General features: G+C 43.2%; 1 protein-coding gene across 1 annotated transcript in view; it reads right to left on the bottom strand.

The window, feature by feature from the left end:
• The window catches only part of ppp1r1c (protein phosphatase 1, regulatory (inhibitor) subunit 1C), an 85,068-nt gene that overhangs the window by 52,588 nt on the left and 11,311 nt on the right, over positions 1 to 21,169 (bottom strand). Inside the window, exons 3-4 of the mRNA XM_060928584.1 lie at positions 2,438 to 2,470; positions 2,048 to 2,105 (exon numbers count right to left, since the gene is read on the bottom strand). Of these exons, the coding sequence (XP_060784567.1) occupies positions 2,048 to 2,105; positions 2,438 to 2,470 (91 nt within the window). The remainder of the gene's footprint in view (positions 1 to 2,047; positions 2,106 to 2,437; positions 2,471 to 21,169) is intronic.

Raw genomic sequence — 21,169 nt, 5'->3', positions numbered from 1 at the left:
GTGCCACAGTTTTATTCTTTTCATCTGATTCTCATTAGACAACAGAATGAAAGAATCATTAGCAGGATGAAAGACCTCTCGCAGGACTGGACACTTATTCAATCAGCGTGTTTACGAGACACAGCTAATTAAAACTGCATTGATACCAGAGTACACAGATGTCAGCACAAGAGCAAGAGTCCACGGACATCTATATTTAACTGACACAAAATGAGTAGAGATGAAATGAGCATAAGCAGCACGAACTAAAGCTAATAATATAATCAATTATCATGAACGGATAATTCATATGCAGAGGTGCGGTAGTGTGGATGGCGTTCACGGCTTTTTTATTTTGATGATAGCTCATGAAAATCAGAAATCCAGTATCTCAAAATATTACAGCATTTCATTTCAAGTTTGAGTAAAACAGTATAAATAGTTCAGTCCATGCAAACACAGTCATGCGGAAGACTGCTGACTTGACGGTTGTCCAGAAGATGATCATCGACTCCCTCTATAAGGAGGGTAAGCCACAGAAGGTCATTGCTGAAAAGGCTGGCTGGAAAAGGTGCACAAGCAACAGGGATGAGCGCAGCCTTGAGAGGATCATCAAGAAAAGTTGATTCAAGAACTTGGGAGAGCTTCACAAGGAGTGGACTGAGGCTGGTGTCAGTGCATCAAGAGCCACCATGCACAGACGTCTTCAGCAAACGGGATACAACTGTTGCATTCCTAATATGAAGCCAACGTCAGAAGTGTCTTACCTTGGCTAAGGAGAGAAAGAACTGGACTATCGCTCAGTGGTCCACAACATGAGCAGATGACATGGCACCCCAAATCATCACCGACTGCGGAAACTTCACACTGGACTTCAAACACATTGGATTCTGTGCCTCTCCACTCTTCCTCCAGACTCGAGGACCTTGATTTCCAAATGAAATGCAAAATTTACTGAAAAGAGGACTTTGTACCACTGAGCAACAGTCTAGTTCTTTCTCTCCTTAGCCCAGGTAAGACGCTTCTGATGTTGTCTCTGGTTCAGGAGTGGCTTCATATTAGGAATGCGACAGTTGTAGCCCCTTTCCTGAAGACGTCTGTGCATGGTGGCTCTTGATGCACTGACACCAGCCTCAGTCCACTCCTTGTGAAGCTCTCCCAAGTTCTTGAATCGACTTTTCTTGATGATCCTCTCAAGGCTGAGCTCATCCCTGTTGCTTGTGCACCTTTTCTAGCCAGCCTTTTCAGCAATGACCTTCTGTGGCTTACTCTCCTTGTAGAGGGTGTCGATGATCGTCTTCTTGACAACCATCAAGTCAGCAGTCTTCCCCATGATTGTGGTTGCATGGACTGAACTAGACCAAGAGAAACACGGTATTTATACTGTTTTACTCAAAAAGAAATATTCTAATAATTTGAGATACTGGATTTCTGATTTGCAGGAGCTATAAGCCATACTGAGCAAAATTAAAACAAAAAAGGCTCAAAATATTTCACTTTACATGTAAAGAAGACAGAATATATGAAAGTTTACCTTTTTAAACTAAATTATGAAAAAAATAACTTTTTTCACGATATTACAAAATTTTGAGATGCACTAGTAAATAGCAAGGAACTAAATAACAGCATGTGAAGTGATTCTGATCGAGGAGACGGCAAGAACGCGACTCAAATCCCATGGTGGGGAAAGTGAAATGTGTGCTGGGAATAATAATAATAATAATAATAATAATAATAATAATAATAATTTCCTGAAATATTCTTGAAATATTGTATCTGTAATGAGATGAGGAAGAGTTAAGAGAAAGTTAATGATACAATTCTACAAATATTCATAATAGATTTTTAAAAATTGAAAGAAAGAATGAATGAAAGAAAGAGGCAGAATGGGTGAAGAAAGAAAGAAAAAAGTATGAGAGAGAAGACAGAAAATTTTAAATAAAAAATGACAGAGAAATAATAATAATAATAATAATAATAATAGTCACGGGAAGGGGTATCACAGGTCCAGATGGTGCTGCTGGCATAGTGTGTGTGTGTGTGTGTGTGTGTGTGTGTGTGTGTGCACCTCTCATGGTGGGTGGTGTGTACACACTGGTCTTCCTCTGGGCCGGAGACAGCTGAGTCTGGCGTGTTCAGTGGAAAAGTGGAAAAACACAGTGTGAGACAGAAGCAGGATCACTTTACACTCTCACTCTATTTCAGGCAAAGCAATCGACGAGAAAATCAGCATCAAGGTCTTGTTTCAGAGCAGAGATTTCTGGGTACATGCAATAAGAGGCATTCACTGAACACGTCAGTGTGTGTGTGTGTGTGTGTGTGTGAGAGAGAGAGAGAGAGAGAGAGAGAGAGAGAGAGAGAGGGAGGATCAAAGTGGTGCTTTAAAAGGTTAAGTGGAGTCAGCTAAGAGGGATCTAAGCTTTTCCTTCAGCACATTAACACTTACAAAGGTCCTTACCTCTGACTGACCGCTTGCTGTCTGCTTATCATCTGGAGAGAGAGAGAGAGAGAGAGAGAGAGGCAGAGAGAGAGACAGAGAGAAAGAGAGAGAGAAGCAATAGAGTGAGTGAGAGAAACAGAGATACAGAGAGGGGGAGAGAGAGAGAGAAAGGCAGAGAGAAACAGAGAGAAAGAGAGAGAGAAGCAATAGAGTGAGTGAGAGAAACAGAGATACAGAGAGGGGGAGAGAGAGAGAGGCAGAGAGAAAGAGACAGAGAAGCAATAGAGTGAGTGAGAGAAACAGAGATACAGAGAGGGGGAGAGAGAGAGAGAAAGGCAGAGAGAAACAGAGAGAAAGAGAGAGAGAAGCAATAGAGTGAGTGAGAGAAACAGAAATACAGAGAGGGGGAGAGAGAGAGAAAGGCAGAGAGAAACAGAGAGAAAGAGAGAGAGAAGCAATAGAGTGAGTGAGGGAAACAGAGATACAGAGAGGGGGAGAGAGAGAGAGGCAGAGAGAAAGAGACAGAGAAGCAATAGAGTGAGTGAGAGAAACAGAGATACAGAGAGGGGGGGCAGAGAGAAACAGAGAGAGAAGCAATAGAGTGAGTGAGAGAAACAGAGATACAGAGAGAGGGAGAGAGAAAAAGGCAGAGAGAAACAGAGAGAAAGAGAGAGAAGCAATAGAGTGAGTGAGAGATACAGAGAGAGAGAGAGAGAGAGAGAGAGAGAGGCAGAGAGAAACAGAGAGAGAGAAGCAATAGAGTGAGTGAGAGAAACAGAGATACAGAGAGAGAGAGACAGAGAGAAACAGAGAGAGAAGCAATAGAGTGAGTGAGGGAAACAGAGAGAGAGAAGCAATAGAGTGAGTGAGGGAAACAGAGATACAGAGAGAGAGAGAGAGAGAGAGAGAAAGAAAGGCAGAGAGAAACAGAGATACAGAGAGAGGGGGGGCAGAGAGAAACAGAGAGAGAAGCAATAGAGTGAGTGAGGGAAAGAGATACAGAGAGAGAGAGAGAGAGAAGCAATAGAGTGAGTGAGAGATACAGAGAGAGAGAGGCAGAGAGAAACAGAGAGAGAAGCAATAGAGTGAGTGAGGGAAACAGAGATACAGAGAGAGAGAGAGAGAGAGAAAGGCAGAGAGAAACAGAGATACAGAGAGAGAGAGAGAGAGAGAGAGAGAGAGAGAGAGAAAGGCAGAGAGAAACAGAGATACAGAGAGAGAGGGGGGGCAGAGAGAAACAGAGAGAGAAGCAATAGAGTGAGTGAGAGAAACAGAGATACAGAGAGAGGGAGAGAGAAAAAGGCAGAGAGAAACAGAGAGAAAGAGAGAGAAGCAATAGAGTGAGTGAGAGATACAGAGAGAGAGAGAGAGAGAGAGAGGCAGAGAGAAACAGAGAGAGAGAAGCAATAGAGTGAGTGAGAGAAACAGAGATACAGAGAGAGAGAGAGACAGAGAGAAACAGAGAGAGAAGCAATAGAGTGAGTGAGAGAAACAGAGATACAGAGAGAGAGAGAGAGACAGAGAGAAACAGAGAGAGAGAAGCAATAGAGTGAGTGAGGGAAACAGAGAGAGAGAGAGAGAGAAAGAAAGGCAGAGAGAAACAGAGATACAGAGAGAGAGGGGGGCAGAGAGAAACAGAGAGAGAAGCAATAGAGTGAGTGAGGGAAACAGAGAGAGAGAGGCAGAGAGAAAGAGAGAGAGAAGCAATAGAGTGAGTGAGGGAAAGAGATACAGAGAGAGAGAGAGAGAGAGAGAGAAGCAATAGAGTGAGTGAGAGATACAGAGAGAGAGAGGCAGAGAGAAACAGAGAGAGAAGCAATAGAGTGAGTGAGGGAAACAGAGATACAGAGAGAGAGAGAGAGAGAGAGAGAGAGAGAGGCAGAGAGAAACAGAGATACAGAGAGAGAGGGGGGGCAGAGAGAAACAGAGAGAGAAGCAATAGAGTGAGTGAGAGAAACAGAGATACAGAGAGAGGGAGAGAGAAAAAGGCAGAGAGAAACAGAGAGAAAGAGAGAGAAGCAATAGAGTGAGTGAGAGATACAGAGAGAGAGAGAGAGAGAGAGAGACAGAGAGAAACAGAGAGAGAGAAGCAAGAGTGAGTGAGAGAAACAGAGATACAGAGAGAGAGAGAGACAGAGAGAAACAGAGAGAGAAGCAATAGAGTGAGTGAGAGAAACAGAGATACAGAGAGAGAGACAGAGAGAAACAGAGAGAGAAGCAATAGAGTGAGTGAGGGAAACAGAGAGAGAGAAGCAATAGAGTGAGTGAGGGAAACAGAGATACAGAGAGAGAGAGAGAGAAAGGCAGAGAGAAACAGAGATACAGAGAGAGAGGGGGGGCAGAGAGAAACAGAGAGAGAAGCAATAGAGTGAGTGAGGGAAACAGAGAGAGAGAGGCAGAGAGAAAGAGAGAGAGAAGCAATAGAGTGAGTGAGGGAAAGAGATACAGAGAGAGAGAGAGAGAGAGAGAGAGAGAGAGAGAAGCAATAGAGTGAGTGAGAGATACAGAGAGAGAGAGGCAGAGAGAAACAGAGAGAGAAGCAATAGAGTGAGTGAGAGATACAGAGAGAGAGAGGCAGAGAGAAACAGAGAGAGAAGCAATAGAGTGAGTGAGAGATACAGAGAGAGAGAGGCAGAGAGAAACAGAGAGAGAAGCAATAGAGTGAGTGAGAGATACAGAGAGAGAGAGGCAGAGAGAAACAGAGAGAGAAGCAATAGAGTGAGAGGGAAACAGAGATACAGAGAGAGAGAGAGAGAAAGGCAGAGAGAAACAGAGATACAGAGAGAGAGGGGGGGCAGAGAGAAACAGAGAGAGAAGCAATAGAGTGAGTGAGGGAAACAGAGATACAGAGAGAGAGAGAGAGAGAGAGAGTTCAGCAAAATCTAATCCACAGGTAAGATTTTGATGAGTTGATGTCCACGTTAAAAGAACAGTCCCACCAACATGTACCACAGTTTTCCTCTTACACCGAATACACTCACTCAGCCAGAACAGGTTCGCTGTTCAACGCTCACTGCAGCGTTTTCTACTGAATCATTACTTTCCCCCAAAACTGTTTATGTTCAAGTCTCACCTAGATCCTATAGATTTGTATTTAAAGGAGAATTGAAGGCAATTTTTTTTTATTATCAAAATTCTATTTCTCTCATTTTATTAAATATCGGAATGCATTTCTGACAACTATTTTGTCGCTGCTATAGCAAGTTATGAGTGTTTGAAATATGCTCTGTAATATATCAGTCCATATGTCACAGCAATGGCCGTAAACGAGATTCGCTGAGACCTGTGCGAGACATCGTAGGACGGAAGTAAAACATACAGCGGAAATCAAAGCGACCGACATCTGCCAATGTAACCCTCTTTCGAATGCTGATGTAATCAAGCTGGACGTTTTCTCTGTGTCTGAAATCGCTCCCTACTCACTATATAGGGCACTATATAGTGGGGACGCCATTTTGTAGTGCTGTCCGAAACCTTAGTGAGGATTATGTGGGAAATGTGCTCAGTATAACATGTATTTATCACAAAAATACATGCATGTATTTATTATTTTGAAAACCCACCAGCTGCCTGACCTGGCACTTTTTAATTGTGTGACAATAATGACGTAAATACCAGCGGGACGGACTAGTCCTTATCCTTTCGTCTTTCCAACTCTTCTCTACTCCACGTTGGTTTGAAGTCGTATGGAATAATCTCCATCACTGATGAAGCTGGAGAATCTCAAAATTAATCTAAATTGGAATGATATGGCAGTCTGGCCACTGTCTAAACAGTTTTCAAAATGGCGGCGCTGACACTTCATGTTTCGAAGTCTCGCACAAGTCTCGTGAAGATCGCACGGATAAGCGACGCCTGCCATGGACCAAATGAACTACAGTACAATCAACATGGCTAAAAACCGAAAAGGCCGATAAGTGTAATATAATATGCCAATACGAGTCACGATATAAGGTTACTAAAACCAAAAACGTAATTGAAAAACATGTTAATTAAGAAATAAAGCAAGTTTAAAAATGACTTCTGTTCCCCTTTAAGAAGCGCTGCTGTAATCATAAACACTGTCCTGTGCTCATCCCAGGAGTCTCGTTCACACTCTGCTCATACTGAACATCCTCTCAACACACTTAACATCAGCTGTAAACACCAGCTGCTTTTTTTTTTTAGCATTGTACAAATGACAGTAGACGCGTTCTTGCGCCCGACTGACATCACATCATCTTTTCAAACGAAGAAAACCAGGACAAAGAGCAGAAGAGCTGGTTTATGGTTAGTTTATATCTGTACATCAAATGAAGTGGAGACATCGTGTTTTAAAAAAATATACAAAAGGATTTCCTTGTTGTGCTCCTGTTAGTTGAGGAAGTAATAACTCTTGCCCATGTGTTTGTCATATTGTGATGTAAAAACAAAAGGAAAAATTAGAATCTGCTTCATATACTGTAAACTATCGATGATGAACTGTGGATTACAAGAACATGCAAGATTTTAAAGTGTCTATAAGCTGAAAAATGGACACTTGAGTAAGAAACTTTGTGTTTGCAAAACATTTACAAATGGTTAAAGGAGAACACAGTCAGCTTATAAGATCCAATTTGGCTCAATAAAACCATTTCTATTATACAATCATGCTGGAGATACTGCATATTATATTCCAAAAGATTTCTTGCATACAGTTCTGCCATCAAACCTTCCCCACACCTCCCACCTGAGTCTGTTCCTGGCACAGCGTACAGTATTTAGCTCTTTTCAAACCAGTCTGAGATGCAGAGCCACACGACAGGGCAGTTTGAAATAAGCATGTGATGATTGAGACAACATTAGTACACAGTATTTACAGGCATTAAGCAGATGCTCTTATCCAGAGCGATGTACACCATACCCAGAGCAGCCTGGGGAGCAGTTGGGGGTTAGATGCCTTGCTCAAGGGCACTTCAGCTATTCCTGCTGGTCCATGGCCTCGAACTGGCAACCTTTTGGTCCCAAGGCTGCTTCTCTAACTATAAGGCCATGGCTTCCCCTGCATGCTCTTATTCTGAACAAATCACATCACCCAAACAATGTACAGTCTACTGCTTTTATCAAGCCACAGGCATTAAGTTATCCGAAAGGGACCCAGAGGTCCATTTTATGTCGTGAGTTAGTTATTCAACACACCCACACAATGGGCATAATATCACCACTAACTTGTGTTTTATCGCTGCTTTCTGAGCTAATATCTGACAGCACAAGGACGACTGGGTTCCTTACTCGCTTCAGGCCATATCATATTATATCAGAAAGTTGACATAAATGGCATGAAGCTACAGTATATTAAGGAACAGAACTGGCACCCTGACATTTACAAATGTAGACTTCTAGCCAACTTTTTTCCGAATCTTTTCTTTACTGCTTTGAATTTCGGTCAATTTAGCCAGAAACAAAACCGTAAAAAGGCACTAGCTAACCTACAGTACCTTAATGCTGTGTTTGATGCCGTGATGTATTAGTGAGAAATCTCATCTCATCTCATTATCTCTAGCCGCTTTATCCTGTTCTACAGGGTCGCAGGCGAGCTGGAGCCTATCCCAGCTGACTACGGGTGAAAGGCAGGGTACACCCTGGACAAGTCGCCAGGTCATCACAGGGCTGACACATAGACACAGACAACCATTCACACTCACATTCACACCTACGCTCAATTTAGAGTCACCAGTTAACCTAACCTGCATGTCTTTGGACTGTGGAGGAAACCGGAGCACCCAGAGGAAACCCACGTGGACAACATGCAAACTCCGCACAGAAAGGCCCTCACCGGACACGGGGCTCGAACCCGGACCTTCTTGCTGTGAGGCGACAGCGCTAACCACTACACCACCGTGCCACCCCTAGTGAGAAATCAGAAATTGGAATTATGACAGGAGGCGGCACGGTGGTGTAGTGGTTAGCGCTGTTGCCTCACTGCAAGAAGGTCCTGGGTTTGAGTCCAGCGGCTGGCGAGGGCCTTTCTGTGCAGAGTTTGCATGTTCTCCCATTATGTGTGTGGGTTTCCTCCGGGTACTCCGGTTTCCCCCACAGTCCAAAGACATGCAGGTTAGGATAATTGATGGCTCTAAATTGACCGTAGGTGTGAATGGTTGTGTGTTTCTATGTGTTGCCTTGCGATGATCTGGCAACTTGTCCAGGGTGTACCCCACCTCTCGCCCAGAGTCAGCTGGGATAGGCTCCAGCAACTACAGATAATGGATGGAATTATGACAGTCATTTTCAGAAATGACAGAATTTTTTTTTAGGATTATATAATAATAATAATAATAATAATAATAATAATCTCTTTAGAAAATCAGGTTTCAGTGTTCTGGTCTTGTGAGCTTGAGAACAGAAAGTCTGTCAGTCTGTGCTCCGATTTATATATACAGGGTGTTTCAAAAAAATGTGATATTATTTGAGATGTAAATATCCCAGACATTACATAGTCTAGGCAAATGAAACTGAACAGGCTTAATGTTGAGCAATATAAGATTTATTCCTCAGAATTTGAATGAGAAATTCAAAGGTATGTAGATTCCATGAATGATTTCACAAATTTTCAATATTCATGAACCCGCTCACTCGACCGTCTCTTCCGATGCTGGTAGTCGTCCAGATCCTTTTGCCCTGCACACACAGACAGCCTTCCTCTTTGAACTTTTTGTGCCGTGTCCAAATCTGCATTGCAGTTGGTGCATTTTTAGAGAATTGTCTCATAAACACACTTGTTCGACTGTGTTCAAGCGTACTCTAACACACAAAACGCCTTTTCTTTTCCAGTGAATGGCATTTCTATACCTATGCTGTTAAAATTTGAGGTCAATTGAACGAAAGTTATTAGATTGTGAAATATCATCAATTTTTTTGGAGCACGCCGTATATACAGTGCTGTGCAAAAGTCTTAGGCACGTGTCAAGAAATGCTGTCGATCAAATGAAATGTTTCAACATAAAAAATACTATAAACAGTAATCAGTGAGCCATAATACATGAAAGAAAGACAGTATTTGGTGTGAGACGACCCTTTGCTTGGAAAAAAAAAAAAGAATTAGTAGTCTGAGGTCCAGTGAGTGCAGTTTCATGTGGAAATGATCTGTAGATTTTCCTGAGCATCTTACAGAACCAGCCAGTTCTTCTGGACACTTTGGCTACGTTCACACTGCAGGCTGAAGTGACTCAAATCCGATCTTTTCGCCCATATGTGACCTGTATCCGATCTTTTATTGACAATATGAACGACACAGATCCGATTTTTTCAAATCCGACCCAGGCCGTTTGGATATGTGGTGCTAATTCCGATCCCTATCGGCTCTTTTCATATGCGACTTCAGTCTGAACTGCCAGGTCGCATTCATCCGACTTACACGTCATCAACAAGCCACAAACGTCACTATTCTGCGCTGAAGTAGGCGGCGGGTCTCTCAAAAAAGTTACAACAACATGGCGCATAATCACGGGCGCAGATAGAGGGTGGGACTCGTCCCACCCAGATTTAAATTCACCTCGTTCGGTCCCCCCCACTCATAGGGAGGAAAAAACGTCTATGCTGTCTTTCTTTGTATAAGGCAAACCTCACGGAAAAATCAAAAGACTACCATTCAGTTTATAAAGACTGATATTCGGTTGGTTGAGCTGCGCGGACTGCACAGGTTGCGAGCTCGAGCTTGGTTGCTATGGTTACTAACAACAAGTTTGACAGGCATATCGGGGTTGGGGTTGGTTTGCTGGCAGCTTTGTCCCCCCCCAGTTTTTTGTCCCTCCCAGTTCAAAAAACGTATCTGCGCCGCTGCGCATGACATTAATGCGAGGGACGCTTCGGGCTGTGAAGGTTCTGAATCTTCTCAATGGAAGGACGCAGAGGTTAGGGAGCTGATTTCCATTTGGGGGGATGCAGCTATTCAAGCTAGATTGGATGGGTCATACCGCAACCGGGCGGTTTTACTTCCGTAAACACTGGCCATGCTCACTGCGTGTGACGTCGTCGTATCCTGCAATGCGCATGCAGAACACTTTTAGGTCGCTTTTCGTTCATACTGAGGATCACATACAAGTCGCATATATTTGTTAATGTGAACGACCTCACAAAAAAATCGGATTTCACAAAAAAATCGGAATTGAGCATTAAGCCTTGCAGTGTGAACGTAGCGTTTGACTGTCACACTCACTTCTTCATTTTGCACCAAAACCCAGCAGCCTTCATTACGTTTTCTTTTTTAATCTGAAAAGTGCTCTCTTATGGAATATGCTGCTCAGATACAAACTTTTTTTTCTTTTTTTCTGTAACATTTAAATTTGTGCTGGAAAAAACCCGAATGTTTGGACTCTAAAATGTTTTTGTACTGATTCGATAATATAGAAGTCATAAAATAGAAATCTATAACAAAGTTTGTATGAAAAAAAAACATGGCGCCTAAGACATTATTACATTAAGCGTCTTTTCATCTTCCAAAAAGCCATTAGGTTGCATGATTATGCACCGTATCATATTTAAGAAGAAAATTAAACAGAACACCTGGCACTCACTAAGTGACCCATTAAAAACACATGATTCCTAACAGACTAATATCCATTAAAGAGTGTTTACAAGGCACCTCATTTACTGCACTGTGTTCAATTCATGTTTTGGATAAACTGTGCACAAAAGATTATTGTTGTTTGGATGTGAAGTGTATCTTCAGGACTGGTTGGCGTCATAATGAGTTGCTCTAGCTCGGAAAAATGGCTCCAACCTTCCCATTCCCTAAAGACATGAGCTACACACTCTCACTGTTTACAGCCCCTCCACTCATTGACTCACTTACAGACCCTCATTCGCTCAGTGTGTGAGCCACACAACTGCTTTTTAGCAGTTAGACATGTTACTTGCTCACTCGCTTACTAACTTCCTCACTTACTCAGACGCCGAGTGACCAATTTGTGGTCAAAGTACCCTCATTATCAAGAACTCTTACTTGTCACAAATTAAAATTAAATGAATTGAAAACAAACCAATCAAAACTAGGAACACAGATGAGACACTCAGTAACACAGCATTTTGTTTGTATGATATCACTGCTTCATACACACAGGAGGAAATCATTACACTCAGGACGTTATTATGCAACAGTCCACAGGAGTGTATTCCAACCTGCACCAGCAAACAACACGTTCCAGCTCTAATAAAGAAAGCCGTGCCAAACTTTCGGAGAGGCAGCAACAACATGACGCAAGTTTATAGCCTCTTCAGAAAGGTTCCTTTATAAGGCACCAGCGGCACGTTTTTATGAACGCACAGAAATGCCAACTACACAAAGAAGTGCCTGTAGTCTGAATGCTGCACTGTGCATCCTCGCTCCCACTCACGCCCCTTACCATTACACACCACAAATCCAAGTAAGCACACACTCCACACAAACCGCAACACTACACACCATATAAGAGAGAAATTATACAGACTTTTAAGTCTGTCAAGATGTTTCTAGGACAATCAAATAATCATTCGTTTTGTCTATCCGGAGAATTACCAGTTGGGGACTTGGGTGAGGAAAAACCTGGAAATAAGAGCTTCTAATCAAGAGAGACAAATGTGAACAAATCCACATTTTCAATTGGTAGCTCTCAAATGGCAGCTAGATGTCGCCGCTGGATCCGTTTTTAATTTGTATTCAGAAGACTTCAGACTTGAGCCCCAAATGGGCCATCTTTTTTATCTTCTAGTAGTCCATCCATCCATCCATCCATCCATCCATCCATAACCGCTTATCCTGTGCAGGGTCGCAGGCAAGTTGGAGCCTATCCCAGCTGACTACGGGCGAAAGGCGGGGTACACCCTGGACAAGTCACCAGGTCATCACAGGGCTGACACATAGACACAGGCCAAATTTACATTAGACCGTATCTGTCTCGTTTTCTTCGCGGATGCACTGTCCGTTTACATTAAACCGCCTGGAAACGCCGGGAAACGGGAATCCACCAGGGTCCACGTATTCAATCTAGATCGTGTCTGGTCCGGTGCTGTGTAAACATTGAGAATACGCGGATACGCTGTGCTGAGCTCTAGCTGGCGTCGTCATTGGACAACGTCACTGTGACATCCACCTTCCTGATTCGCTGGCGTTGGTCATGTGACGCGACTGCTGAAAAACGGCGCGGACTTCCGCCTTGTATCACCTTTCATTAAAGAGTATAAAAGTATGAAAATACTGCAAATACTGATGCAAATACTGCCCATTGTGTAGTTATGATTGTCTTTAGGCTTGCCATCCTTCCACTTGCAAGTGGTAAGTGATATGCGCTGGGATCACACACACAGCAGCTCAGTCCCGAATCAGTGGTTGTGCACTTCACTCGCGCGCTCTGTGAGCTGCGCAAGGCCGGAGTGCGCACCCTCCAGAGGGCACTCGCTGTTCAGGGCGGAGTGATTTGGAGCGCAGGATGCCTGCGGAGCCGAGCATATCCGTGTATTGGTGTTGCTGTGTGCACGCAAATCGTGTATTGGTGTTGCTGTGTGCACACTAATCGTTTTAAAAACGTTAATCTGATGATCCGCTGATACGGTCTAATGTAAACATGGGCACAGGCAACCATTCACACTCACATTCACACCTACGCTCAATTTAGAGCCACCAATTATCCGAACCTGCATGTCTTTGGATTGTGGAGGAAACCAGAGCACCCGGAGAAAACCCACACAGACACGGGGAGGACATGCAAACTCCACACAGAAAGGTCCCTGTCGGTTGCTGGGATCAAACCCAGAACCTTCTTGCTGTGAGGTGACAGTGCTAACCACCATGCCGCCCTCTTCTTCTAGTAGTATCTCAGGATATTAATGTTTTTGTACAATCAGGCACGCAACCAGGTTTGTCCACATAAGGCCAAGGACCTATGCTATAAATCTCTTGTGAGGCCTCAGATGGAACACGCCAGCGTAATATGGGATCCATTTACTACCAACAACATTCACAGCCTGGACATGGTTCAACACCGCACAGCCAGATCCATGACTGGTGACTTCCACCGTACCAGCAGCATCAGCAACATGTTACTTCAGCTGGACTGGCAAACCCTATGAAAAAGAAGAGCTGCAAACAAAGCCATCATGATGTTTTGCATCGTGAACAACTTCATTGTGATCCCAACAGACCACCTGATAACAACAGCAGCCATGGTGAGAGGATATAACCAGCGATTCCTCGTTCCCTATGCAAGAATGCAGGCATATCAACACGCCTTCTTCCCGGATACCATCCATTACATTATTACATTGCATGGTGTTTAGCAGATGCTCTTATCCAGAGTGACGTACAACGAGTGCACAAGTCAGGTACACAAAGTGCTGAAGTTCTAGACAAGAAAGTTCTAGTGCCAGCTGAACAAGTGACAGTAATACCCAGTGTAATATTCTGTTGAGATACCAATGCTCAAACAGCCAAGGAAACAAACCAACCATATAAAGTATAACTAACTAGAAAACTCAAAACAGCTAACCCCAGGCTAGACAGAACACAGCCTGGGTTGGTTTAGACCAGCGTTTCTCAACCTTTTTTCAGTCATGGCACTCTTCAGAAGTATGCAAATTCTCAAGGCACCCCCATATAAAATATACGCAGTCACGCTGACCCCGGCAGTGACGTTGTGACATGGGAAAGGGGGCCGTGAGACAAATTTTGATGATGCATGAGGCAGCGATGATCTGCATTAGTGTAACTATTGTTTTTTGGAATTTTAATTCATTTTATTTATTTCAATGTTAGAATATATAATTTTTTGACGGCACCCCTAATGAAGCCAGATGGCACCCCGGTTGAGAAAGGCTGGTCTAGACTGAAACGCAGTTACATAGTGAGCAGAGAAGAAGAGGAGAGGTGCAGCCTGATGAGGCGAGTCTTCAGTCCGCACTTGAAGGTGGTCAGGGAGTCGGCAGTCCTGACCTCAGTGGGAAGGTCATTCCACCAATGGGGAACCAGGACAGACAACAGTCTTGAGTGGGCTGGGCAGGAGCTGAGAGGAAGGGAGGAGGGACCAGGTGACCAGTAGTAGCGGAGCGTAGGGATCTGGCTGGTGTGTAGGGGTGAATCATCCACATATGGAACAGTCTACCAGCTCATATCGTAGCAGGCAACTCAATCACCACTTTCAAGAATGAGTTGCACAGCATGAAAATCCACTAAACATCAAAGCCAGCATGTTTTTAATTGTAAATACAAATGATTTTATGATTTTATCTCCTACTGCACAAGGAAGGCTTGACTGCACCATGTATCAGTTCGATAATACTCAAGAAGGTGGTCTGAACTGTATTGGAAGAAGAAGAAGGAGGCATACAATCAACACCAACACTAACCTTGATACGTTTACCTAGATAAGATAATCAACATGACAGTGTGCTAGCTAGCATATATTACTGATCTAACATTAAGCTGGAGAGTTGGCTGTATTTAGAGTTAGCAGTTTAAAGTAGTTCTAGAATTTTAGAACCCACTATTGATGAAAATGTAGTATAAGGGTATATATTCAATGTATGCAAATTAAAAATAAAAAATTTCCCCATCAAAGGGGTGTATTTGAGCGACAAAACCGAGCTTCTGGGAAGCATTTCCTGGAAATCCCAGTCAGGAGTCACGTGACCGATGACGTAGTAAATTGACCAGGATGGCAGCATCCAGTATAAACACAAGCGAAATGAGTGAATCAGACCCCCCCCCCCCCCCCAAAAAAAAAAGCAACAAAATATGGAATGAAAATATTTGATGGTAAGAACGTATCTTTTAAATTTTTAAAGAATTATTATTATCTCATCTCATCTCATTATCTCTAGCCGCTTTATCCTTCTACAGGGTCGCAGGCAAGCTGGAGCCTATCCCAGCTGACTACGGGCGAAAGGCGGGGTACACCCTGGACAAGTCGCCAGGTCATCACAGGGCTGACACATAGACACAGACAACCATTCACATTCACACCTACAGTCAATTTAGAGTCACCAGTTAACCTAACCTGCATGTCTTTGGACTGTGGGGGAAACCGGAGCACCCGGAGGAAACCCACGCGGACACGGGGAGAACATGCAAACTCCACACAGAAAGGCCCTCGCCGGCCCCGGGGCTCGAACCCAGGACCTTCTTGCTGTGAGGCGACAGCGCTAACCACTACACCACCGTGCCGCCCATTATTATTATTATTATTATTATTATTATTATTATTGCATTTTTCACAAATTGCTCCTGTCATTTCACCGGTTTTTAAAAAGTTTTTATTTATCGAATTTACAAAAAAATAAAAATGCTCAGTTTCTCAAAATCCAGTGAATGTGGATAGAATAAAACAGTTATTCCACTCAATCTCGTCGTACATGGCTTATAGCCAACTCGGTGCTACACGCCTCGTCGGCTATCAGCTCATGTACGACTCGATTCCATGGAATAACTTAAATAATAAACCAAAATGAAATTCTTCAGCTCGATCCCTTTCTTTATCTTATTTAGCTGGAGACTGAGATTAAAAAGCTGACAGCAGACTATGTCTTCTTTCTTCTGATTCTTTTCAAACTACTGTATTTCTTCTATCTGAGGTATTTGGTAAGGGCTATTTATTTTTTTCGCGGTGCAGTTTCCATCAAATCCTGCACTCTGATTGGCTGGCGAGCGGGTCCGTATGGACCCCGGTTATGGTCCTCTGGCGACTCGCTCGTTCACAACAACAACAAACATAGTCACATTTTTTGTCATTTTTTAATAAGATTTATTTATGAGATTATCAAAAATCTTATGTTTGCCAGCATTTCTCAGGAGAATAGCATTAATTTTACAGCATGGATAGCGATAACGACAGTGTTCACAGAGAAAGCGAGTTTTACTACCCTGAGGAAGAAGAAATAAAAGAAAACATTTCAGGAGAAAGCTAAAAACCTCTAACTTGCTAACGCTGAGCAAAAACATGGCTGAATCCTGAATGACTCCTATTTGTATAATCTCACATCTCATCTCATCTCATCTCTCATCTCATTATCTCTAGCCGCTTTATCCTTCTACAGGGTCACAGGCAAGCTGGAGCCTATCCCAGCTGACTATGGGCGAAAGGCGGGGTTCACCCTGGACAAGTCGCCAGGTCATCACAGGGCTGACACATAGACACAGACAACCATTCACACTCACATTCACACCTACGCTCAATTTAGAGTCACCAGTTAACCTAACCTGCATGTCTTTGGACTGTGGGGGAAACCGGAGCACCCGGAGGAAACCCACGCGGACACGGGGAGAACATGCAAACTCCGCACAGAAAGGCCCTCGCCGGCCACGGGGCTCGAACCCGGACCTTCTTGCTGCGAGGCGACAGCGCTAACCACTACACCACTGTGCCGCCCTAGGGGACTACATAGGCGGCAAAATGCAGTTTTTTTTCTGCCATGGAAGTGCACTTGTATACCGAGGAGGAAGCAATTAGCATTACAGCCGTGAATGAGGATTCAAAATAGCGTCTCAGCTCGGTTTTCCCTTTTGGGCGCTCTCGTTTTCTGTTAGAATTTGGTAAAGAAAAAAGTAAATATATTATTTACCAGCTTAAGGTCGGGCCGTATGGTGAAATACTGTGACCTCGGCCTTGAATACTGACCTCGGCCCAGAGGGCCTCGCTCAGTACTTTCAAGACCTCGGTCACAGTATTTCACCATACGGACCTCCCAGCTGGTAAATAACATTTTATATATATATATATATATATATATATATATATATATATATATATATTGGGAGGGATGCAAACTTTTGCACCCAACTCTGTTTTAGTGACCCTACAAACTGGACATGTGTTCAGTATTAATGTGAGTGTTCACAATGGGTTTGTCCTTCAGACATAAAACATTCCTGAGTGTACATACAACACATGAAGCTCGTCATAGCTCAGAACCCAGGAGCAGCAAGAGATGGAGAGAAAACTGGCATTTATTAATTGCAAGTGCTAATGGAGAGCCGTTGAATTCGAAAGAAAGTCCAAACAAACAAAGTACATTTATGCTTGTGCTGCTGAAGGCACACCGTGGATATTTTCAGTGTTAACTGGTTACTTTGAGTAAGGTAAAGTAAATAATTGTTTTGGTTTTGGATGGGATGGGAACGTCATGCTTTACCGCAGTCCAAGTGAAAAATCGGAGTATCGGACATCTTTGTGTTTTGCTTCGAGTGTGTCACTCTGCATGGTTCTCCTTGTTCCATATGGTGACGCAAGAGGGAGGCTGTTTGTAAGATATCAATTTGTGCTTCAATGCCACACACACACACACACACACACACGGACAGCTGGGCTCTGAAATCTCCCCAAAGCATACACCACTGCTAAAACCTTTATCAATGTCCAATTAGAATGAAGTCCTCTGAATATTTTATGAACGTCAAAGAACAGATATCACAAAGTCTCAGAAGTCTTCAAGAAATCTCACAATGTACCATGGAAATAAAACATCCCAGAATACAAGTAGACCAAAATCTATTACATATAGTACCAGTCAAAAGTTTGTACACCCCTACTCTACTCATTCATCGGTTGGTCTGTATTTTGTACATTGTAGAACAATACCGAAGACATCAAAACTATCGAATAACATCTGGAACATATGGAATTATGTGGTAAACTAAAAAAAAGTGTTAAAGAAAACAAAAGCAATACGTTTCATATGTTAGAGTCTTCAAAGTATTTACCATTTACCTTGATGACACTTTGCACGCTATTGTCATTATCTTAACCAGCTTCATGAGGTTGTCACCTGGAACACTTTTCAATTAACAGGTGTGTCTCATCAAAAGGTAATTAGTGGACGAGTTTGTCTTCTTAATGCGTTTGAGATCAAACAGTAAATAATAAAAATACACTAAATAGCCCTATTCAACACCACAACTGTAGTAATCCATATTATGTCAAAAACTGAACACCGAAGTAAAGAGAAACGACATCCATCATTACTTTTAAACATGAAGTGACTTTTAATTAATAAAAATAAAGAAAAAAAACAATTGAATTAGAAGGTGTGTCCAAACTTTTGTCTGGTACTGTATATTTCTTTTTTTGCTAGAAATGTTCAAATGTACTGCTAGAACACAAGGCACGGAATCTTTATGAATGTGCAGCGTATAGATGGACCAAGGTACATGAAATCTTACGTTTTGTGTCAGGTCACAGCTGGACCACAAATCTTCATCAACATGCCAATTCTATACATTTACAAATTGTCCAAGGAAACATTTTTAATGCTTTTTTAAACATCTTAGTTTGCAGTCGGATCAAAGTTCATGAGATATTTACATTATACTGGCTGGTGTTGAGTGGTATATCAGATATATTCCATTCAGCTAGCATGATATTGAACAAGTCAAAGATGAGTAGCTGAATGGAATATATCTGATAGACCATGAAAAAAAGCCAGCCGATTATTATACATTCCTTTCGGGTGTTCAACGTGTCTTTGTCTTTCAAAATTCTCTCAAAATCTTCCGTATTTAACCAAGAAAACCTGGTGGCCATGTTTGTTTACAAATTGTCACAGTTGCATGGAAGTTTTACGTCTCTGAAGCGTGATGTCATGTTGTCTTGACAGCCATGCAATGTCGGAAACCATATTCACCGCTCATTCTCCATTGAACAGAGTGATGTAATACATACAGGATAAGCGATATGCTAACAATATTGCATGCTATCAAACCAAATGAATGAAACCCGCTAGAAGGGAATAGAACATGTTTTTATTCCATTGTAAAAGTGTCCTGTATGTATAACAATTTGTATTATTCCACATCACTGTTAATCCTCAGTGTATAGTGTCCACACTTACTGTACGGACAGTCAATTTACATCTCTTTTTTATATTTAAAGAAAATATAAGAAACAAATGACCTCCAAATCAATTGAGAGTATTAGTGTAAATTAATGTAAACTTCTGCTGCTCTCGAGACTATTTGTCATTTTTAATCTTTAATAACTTTCTACATAAAATAAATAACAGAAAAATTAAAGTGAAAAATGTTTTTAATTTTCACTGTTGGATGCAGGCGGCACGGTGGTGTAGTGGTTAGCCTTGTCGCCTCACAGCAAGAAGGTCTGGGTTCGAGCCCCGGGGCCGGCGAGGGCCTTTCTGTGCGGAGTTTGCATGTTCTCCCCGTGTCTGTGTGGGTTTCCTCCGGGTGCTCCGGTTTCCCCCACAGTCCAAAGACATGCAGGTTAGGTTAACTGGTGACTCTAAATTGACTGTAGGTGTGAATGTGAGTGTGAATGGTTGTCTGTGTCTATGTGTCAGCCCTGTGATGACCTGGCGACTTGTCCAGGGTGTACCCCGCCTTTCGCCCGTAGTCAGCTGGGATAGGCTCCAGCTTGCCTGCGACCCTGTAGAACAGGATAAAGCGGCTAGAGATAATGAGATGAGATGAGACTGTTGGATGCAACAGTCCAAAATTCATAAATTTTGTGCATTCAGAAATAATATTTTGTACATATTTTTGATCTGAATGATTACAATTTTGGACATCTCTCATCTCATCTCATTTTCATCTGCTTATCCGGGGCTGGGTCGCAGAGGCAGAAATCTGAGTATGGAAGCCCAAACTTCCCTCTCCCCAGACACCTCGGCCAGCTCCTCGAGAAGAACACCGAGGCGTTCCCAGGCCAGCTGAGAGATGTAGTCCCTCCAGCGTGTCCTGGGTCTTCCCTGGGGCCTCCTCCTGGGGGGACATGCCTGGAACACCTCCCCAGGGAGGCGTCCAGGAGGCATCCGAAAAAGATGCCCGAGCCACCTCAGCTGATTCCTCTCGATGTGGAGGAGCAGCGGCTCTACTCCAAGCTCCTCCTGAGTGACTGTGCTTCTCACCCTAAGGGAGCGCCCAGCCACCCTGCGAAGGAAACTCATTTCGGCCACTTATATCCGCGATCTTGTTCTTTCGGTCATTACCCAAAGCCCCTCCTAGAACTGCCACCTTCTTGAGGTGGAGGGGTTTGTGTGCTTGAATGATCCTAGGAGCTATGTTGTTGGGGGAATTACGCCCCTGTTAGGGCTTCCCAAGGCAGACAGGTCCTAGGTGACAGGCCAGACCAAGAGCAGTTCACCAAACCCCCTTATGGAAATTTAAAAAATCAAGGACCGTGACGTCGCCCAGTATGCCGCAGCCGGGGCCCCACCCTGGAGCCAGGCCTGGGGTTGGGGCTCGTATGCGAGCACCTGGTGGCCGGGCCTTTGCCCACGGGGCCTGGCCGGGCTCAGCCCGAAGCGGTGACGTGGGCCCGACCTCCTGTGGGTTCACCACCCACAGAGGTAGCCATAGGGGGCCGGTGCAGTGTGGATTGGGCGGCAGTCGAAGGCAGGGGCCTCGACAACCTGATCCCTGAACACAGTGGCTAGCTGTTGGGACATGGGATTTTGGACATGACAAAATTTAAAACATAGAACATTTAAACCTTTTTTTTGTTATTAATTCATGTATTTTTTTGTAACTTATGGACAGTCCATTTACCATTTGATATTTAGACAAAATCAAAATGCATATATCATGCTATTTTAAGTTTACAAAAAGAGATAAAATCTAAACAAGGATGTGTGTATCGCTTATGCATGAAAGGGTTAAATTCTTGACCATCCAAACCAATTTATTCTCAGCTGAGGATGGGATGACAGTTTGGGCCTTCATCCAGACCTTGGCAAACTGGCTACAACTTTCAATAACTTGTACTGTCAAACAAACCCTTTTTTATGTTGGCACAGAGAAGCTACCAGCTGTAGTCAGTT

Source organism: Neoarius graeffei, chromosome 9 (assembly GCF_027579695.1).
Source record: "Neoarius graeffei isolate fNeoGra1 chromosome 9, fNeoGra1.pri, whole genome shotgun sequence".
NCBI lineage: Eukaryota > Metazoa > Chordata > Actinopteri > Siluriformes > Ariidae > Neoarius > Neoarius graeffei.
Note: the sequence above shows the minus strand (reverse complement) of the source record. Positions and strands in the feature narration are given on the sequence as shown.